General features: G+C 53.4%; 1 protein-coding gene across 1 annotated transcript in view; it reads left to right on the top strand.

Annotated features, from left to right (window-relative positions):
• TMEM178B (transmembrane protein 178B) overlaps positions 1 to 5,047 on the top strand; it is a 372,554-nt gene extending 367,507 nt beyond the window's left edge. Inside the window, exons 3-5 of the mRNA XM_007952782.1 lie at positions 2,873 to 3,010; positions 4,878 to 4,929; positions 5,026 to 5,047. Of these exons, the coding sequence (XP_007950973.1) occupies positions 2,873 to 3,010; positions 4,878 to 4,929; positions 5,026 to 5,047 (212 nt within the window). The remainder of the gene's footprint in view (positions 1 to 2,872; positions 3,011 to 4,877; positions 4,930 to 5,025) is intronic.
• The last annotated feature ends 1,363 nt before the right edge of the window (positions 5,048 to 6,410 follow it).

Below are 6,410 nucleotides of genomic sequence, written 5' to 3'. Positions count from 1 at the left end.
GAGGTCTTTAGAGAGCAAACAGAAGGGACTTCAGGGGGATGAATGGCTCTTCCTCTAAGTGGTGTTTATTTAAATGCAGGTAGGCTGGGTTTCTGGGCAGAGTTGCTAGGAATACCTTGCCATTTAAATGTTAATAGGAGGGTAAACTTGAAAATCCAAGTCTTCCGGCTCCTTCAGTCCTATTCACTGGCTCCTGTCCCCACCCTCCTGCAGTCCTTGTCTGCTCATTCCTCTCTACAGCGTGGAGCGGAGTGCGCTTCCTTCTCAGAAGGATGAAGAAGGCGCCTTTCCCAATTGGAACAGGACAGCGTTAAGCGTTGGGGTCGTGGAGTAAACATAACGGACTCCAGCCCAGACCATTCGTCACATTTGTCTTCACCTTGGTCTTTGCCTCAGAGCCAGACTCGACGTCCCTGGCTCTTTGTAAGGGGATTATGCTGACGCGAACCCTGAATGCTGAGTTTCCCAGGCCTCAGCGTTAGACGAGTTGATTCTGTTTTGCTTTTTTCTAGAAAGGCAGGACTGGCTGGGCAAAATAGACAAGCTTTGTAAGCTCCCGGGTACCAGCTACACTGGGAACACTCACCCAGAATAAGAAAGGGCCTCTTCCTTCTGGAAGACAGGAGGAGCACATAGGTTAACGAAGACAGAAGAAGGAGCCATGGACATGCAGAGGGGCAGTTGGGACTGACCCAAGTGCCACCAAAAAGCAACAAAGACTGGAGTAGTTAAGTTCATGCTTTAAGTTCAGATATGGGGAGTATGAAGTTCAGACAGCCTTCCTAAGGACCGTATGGGCCAAATTCTGTGTGAGTGTTCTATGTGATGGTAGAACTGGCAGGTCTCAAGGCCTTGGGTGGGTCAGGCACAGGCTGAAGGCTTTTCCTGACTCACGTGGTTGCAGGGGCTGATGAACCCAAAATCTGCAGGTCAGGTGGCAGACTGAAGGCTTCTTCAAGAACCGGAGGTCAGACCATGGAACAAATGCAGGTTAGAGAGAGGGCGTGTTCATGAGCTTTACCCGAACATCCATGGATAGTAGATGCAAGCCACACTCCCAGAGAAATGCACCTTCCAGCTGATTGGCTGCTCACTTCAGATCACTACATGGAGAGTGGTCACATAATATCCGAAAGACCACTGAGAATCCTGGCCTAGCCACGGTGACCCATAGAATTAAGCATCACAGATACAGACCCTGTCTACAGTATCTGCCTCAAAAGGTCAAAATGCCCATCCACAGATGAATGGATAAACAAAGATGTGGTCCTTCCATATGGGATGTTACTCAGCTAAAAAGAGAAAGTCCTAATACGTATGCCACGGGAGCTCTGGTGGTATAGTGCCTAAGGCATTTGACTGCTAACCAGAAGGCTGGCGGTTCAAACCCACCAGCTACTCCTCGGAAGGAAGGTTGGGCAATCTACTTCCACAGAGATACCACCTTGGAAACCCAAGGAAGGGGCGCTCGGAGTCGGATGCGACTCGACGGCAGTGAGTTTGGTTTGGGTTTTGGAATGTATGCTGCAGCATGGATGAGCCTTGACAACACGACGCTGAGTGGGCTGAGCCAGGCACAAAATGGCAAATACTGCATGGCCCCACTTCCATGACACATCTCAGAAGCAAACACAAAGAGCAGAGTTCGTTAGCGGTTACAGGGCCTGGGAGGAGGACAGTGTTTACAGTGACTGAGCTCTGTGTGGAGTGGCGGAAAAGTTTTAAAAGGAAGGGTGGGGACAGCAGCTCAACGCATTGAATGTCATTAATGGATCATAGATTGTGCACTTGAAAATGGTTAAAATGGAAACGTTTTATATTGTGTACCCTTAAAAAAAAGAAACCTCACTGCCATTGAATCCATTCCGACTCATAGAGACCCCCTTTGGGTTTCCGAGGCGGTAAATCTTTATGGAAGTAGATTGCCCAGTCTTCATTCCACGGAATGGCTGGGGGGTTTGAACCACAAACCTTCTGGTTCACAGTCAAATGCTACGTTACCAGAGCTCCTTTGTGTCCCTTTAGCAACACTTTAAAAAGTTGAGATGTATGTGTGGTAATTAAGGTTATATGTCACCTTGGCTGGGCCTGGTTTTGAGTGTCTAGGTAGCTGGATGTAATTATTCCCCATGATGAGATTAGTAATCAACTCCATGGAGCAGCGGAGTAGCTGTCTTAGGGATGTGGTCTGCTTCCGGTATAGGTAAGGAGAAGCTTTGAGAAAGGTCCCTGCCGGTGTTTGGCACGCGTGGACCCTGCGTGTAGCCGAGGCTTCGTTAGCGGCCTGCCATGTTTCATGCCAATCTTGGGACTGTCGCTGGACAGTCACTTAACTAGTGATCTGCCGTGTTGTTTGGTAATCTTGGGACTGTGCCATTGTTATTTGTCAACCTGGGGCTTGTCAGCCTCAGCAGCCAGCAGCTGCCTGAGTGGGCCAAGAGCAAGAGGCAGAGCTGAAGCCCAAGGTTGAGGGGCCCACACCCAGCCCCTAGAGCCTGGCACTTTGAACTTGGACTTCTAGCCTCCTGAACTGGAAGAGAATAAATCCCTGTTTGTTCAAGCTGCCCATTAGTGGTATGTCTGTTAGAGTGTCCCTGGGGGACCCAAACAGCAGGCATGGGGAAGACGCGACTCTGTGCCTGGCACTAAAGGAGTATCTAATGAACAGCAGCTGATAGTGTTATCATCACGGGTGTGCGCATGAGTGTGCAGTCACCGTGGGGCCGTCTCTTCCCAGGAGGCCAGGTTGCGTGGGCCTGGCTGGATGGGTGGGCTGCTCCAGGTGCTTCCAGCCACTCCTAACCCCTGTCTGGGCTGGAGCCCCGACCAGAGTTCCTGGCTCAGACGCTCACCCCAACCCCTCTTCCCACAGACCTGCGCAGAATGACAGCCGGCTTCATGGGCATGGCGGTGGCCATCATCCTCTTCGGCTGGGTCATCGGGGTGCTGGGCTGCTGCTGGGACCGAGGCCTTATGCAGTACGTGGCAGGGCTGCTCTTCCTCATGGGAGGTAAGGCGGGACTCTGCAGGGGGGTGTGGGGAGCTCCTTGAGGTCCTGGAGCACGAGGCCAGACTTGAGGAAGGGGAGGGTCTTGTGGGGCCTGGCTCTCAAGGCTGGGCTCATGGAAGGGAGGGCCCTGGAGGGTCTGGCCCATGAGGTCAGACTTATGGAGGGGAGGGCTCTGGGGGGGGGGCCCCGGCATGCGAGGCCAGATGCTCAGAGTGGGAGGGCCCTGGAGGGCCTGGCACACCAGGCCAGGACTGGAGTGGGACCTTCACACGCATTCCTTCACCCGTGCGTGTCCTCACACGCATTCCTTCACCCGTGCTTGTCCTCACCAACCTCCCCGAGTCTCTCGGCCACTGAGCACAGTGCTCACAACTGCTGGCACAAAGGAGATAAGATCTGGTCCTTCTCGAGACCTGACCACTCCATGATGCAAAGGAACCTGTCTCCGTGAAGAGAGACACTTGTCACAGTAGCCATGTGGCTCTTGGGTATGGTGTGGCAGAGCTGGCCAGCAAGGAGGAAGCAGCCACCAGGAAGGGCCCACCATGGTCCATGCAGGTCCTGCACTTGGGTGTTTCGGGCAGGTGCCCCCAAGGCCTGTCTTCATCCTCGGTGTGGGGCCCAAGGCCACTCCCATCTTCAGATAAGTCAGTGTGAAGGGGTGGGTTGGGACTGGGCCCTCTCCTACTCATCACAGCTGTGACCATAGGACCAGTCCCAGTTACTGACCCAGGGACTATACCTAGGAGAGCGATAAGGCCCTGGGGGCCTGTGTCTCGCCATGGGATTACAATCTTCATGTGCCTCTTTGGTCCCCGAAGAGCTAGCACATGGTCAAGGTCACCTGGCTTATATCTCGGTCAGAAGCTCAAGTTAACCACTGGGTTGTATCCCTCACAGCCTCTCCTCAGGGAAGCCCAGATGGATGAAGTGTGTGGAGCTGGGTCCGGGGTTATTGGGCTAGGACAGAGGGAATCAAAATTTCGGTGGTAAGAAGGCCAGGTGAGGTGTAGACATGGAGACAGGTGCCCACTGGACCTCAGGAGCCGCTGGCACGTGCCCCCGTGAAACACCAGCTCCGGGGCCAAGCAGAGGTAGAGGTGGGCTGTGGCATCACTGGGTCTGCATCTGGGCTGCACTGGGGAGAGGCAGGACCCTCACTCTCGCTGTACGAAGATCACTGGCAGAAGCCACTTGGAAGGGATGGAGGAGATCCTGCATAGAGAGGGAGAACAATGTGGAACAAAACTCAAAATCATTTGGAGGCAAAAAAAAAAAAAAAAAAAAGAAGGTGGGGACCAGGTTTGCTGGTCCAATAGAGCCTGGTGGAACCACTGAGACTATGGCCCCTAGCTGCCCTTCGGGTCTGGAATTGAACCCACAACTGTGGTTTCCAGCCAAACAAAGTACAGGCATGTGAGTTAAACATTTACCTCAAGTAGACACACGCCCTGGAGTGAACAATGATGGGAGAAGGAAGGGCTGCTTATGCACAGGGAGATAGCTCAGGGTGCAGAAGAGTATGAAGGGATGGACACTGGGAGGAGGCAACTATGGGGAGGAAGTGGGAGGGGAGCTGCTGCATTGTAAATTTTGGTCAATGACATGAGACAAAGTATATGTGAACTGCTGTGTGAAAAGTGAATTTACTCTGTAAATCTTCACCCAAATCCTAACAAAAAAGAAAGAAGGAAAGAAAGATCACTGGCAGAAGTGAGTGATGGGTGGAGGTGGGGAGAATTATGAGGCCCAGCTGGGGCCTGAGGGTCACTCTCACTTCTCTGAGGTGCAGCCAAGGACAAGCCAGACTCTGCAAGGATATTCTTAGGCTGACCAGACTCTGCCCTCAGCCAATGCCCTGCCGCAGCTGCTTCTGTTGGGCCCACTCCTGGGTTCCGGCAACGGCTGGAGGAGGGAGGGTGAGGTGGCCGTGGCCGTCGGTCTCCACGAGTCCCCTCGTGAAGCAGGGCCACACTGGGCGTGAGCAGCAGTGGGCCTTCCTCCCCTCCCCGCAGAACCTTCCTGGGCGCAGTGTGAGACGGTAAAGTGGTGGCCTGTGTGTAGTGTGTCTCAGCCCTCGAGACTTTCAGAGGCTGTGGAGAGAATGGTAAGCAACTGGGCCTCGGGCAGCCGGCGCCCTGGACTGACAGCTTTCTCTCCTCCTTCCGTGGCTTTTGTGCCTCGTACTTCACCTGCCTGTCCCCTCAGGTGGGGGACAAGGCTTATACCTGTCCAGGTGCTAAATCTCCAGGCCCAAGCCACCCATCAACAGCTTCCTCCCGAGATGCTAATCCAGCTTCCTGAGAACCAGAGAGAGGTGATCTGACTGGCCCCCCACCTCTCCCGGCCAGCCCGCTCCCTACTGGTCAGTGTGGGCCAGCCGCTGGGCAGGATGGGTTAGTGGGACATGTCCCACCCACCTGAGACCTTGAGTGGGACCCTCCCAGGGAGTGTGAGGACAGACCTGCTCCCCACTGCTGAGGCACCTTCCAGAAGCCTGGGATTGTCTGGCAGAATGATAATCAGCCCTTCCCACAAGGCTGGGGTGATCTTTGCTTATCTTTACTGCAGTCGGGGTGAGCTCCTAACTCTGCTGATGCCAGGGTCCCGCCCAAGCAGGACATTGGGGTGACCCATGTGCATCTGGGTCAGAACCAACACACGTCAGCGTGCTCTCCAGCCCTGGTGTTCTGTGGTCCTTAGGACGCCTCGGCTGGTTCCAGCAGCTCCGATGAGTGTCCCTTCCCCGGCCTCTGTGAGTACTTTTCAGGCCCCATGCAGCCTGATAGTTCAGGGCTTTGTTTCGTTTCTCATAGACTTTAGTTTCCAAAGCAGTATTAGACTTACAGAAAAACTGAAATGATTGTACAGGGTTCCCGTGTTGCACATGTGTGTGCGTGTGCACACGCACACACACACACATGCACGCACACATTTTCCCCTGTTATTAACATCTAACATTAGTACGGAGCACTTATTACAATTTCTATTGTTGTTGTGTGCCTTCAAGTCAGTTCCGACTCACAGCGCCCCTAGAGGACAGAGGAGAAATGCCCCATTGGGTTTCCCAGGCTGGGAGCAGATCGGTAGGTCATGTCTCCTTCGGAGCAGCTACTGGGTTTGAACCACCAACCTTTTGGTTAACAGCCAAGCACTCAACCATTGTGATACCAGGGCTCCCTTTGTTACAATGAATGAACCTGTATTGAGACCTTATTTTTAACTGACGTCTGTAGCTTATTCATATTCCCTAGCTCTCATCTGATGGCCCTTATTGGTCCCAGGGCCCCATCCAACACGTATATACACCATTTGTTCTTGTCTCCTTAGAGTCTCCTTGGCCGTGACCATCTCTCAGACCTGTGTGGTGTTTTTCTCACCAGTAGGCTGAGAAGATGGG

Source organism: Orycteropus afer, unplaced genomic scaffold, assembly GCF_000298275.1.
Source record: "Orycteropus afer afer isolate SDZICR_OR568_19922 unplaced genomic scaffold, OryAfe1.0 scaffold00358, whole genome shotgun sequence".
Taxonomy (NCBI): Eukaryota; Metazoa; Chordata; class Mammalia; order Tubulidentata; family Orycteropodidae; genus Orycteropus; species Orycteropus afer.
Note: the sequence above shows the minus strand (reverse complement) of the source record. Positions and strands in the feature narration are given on the sequence as shown.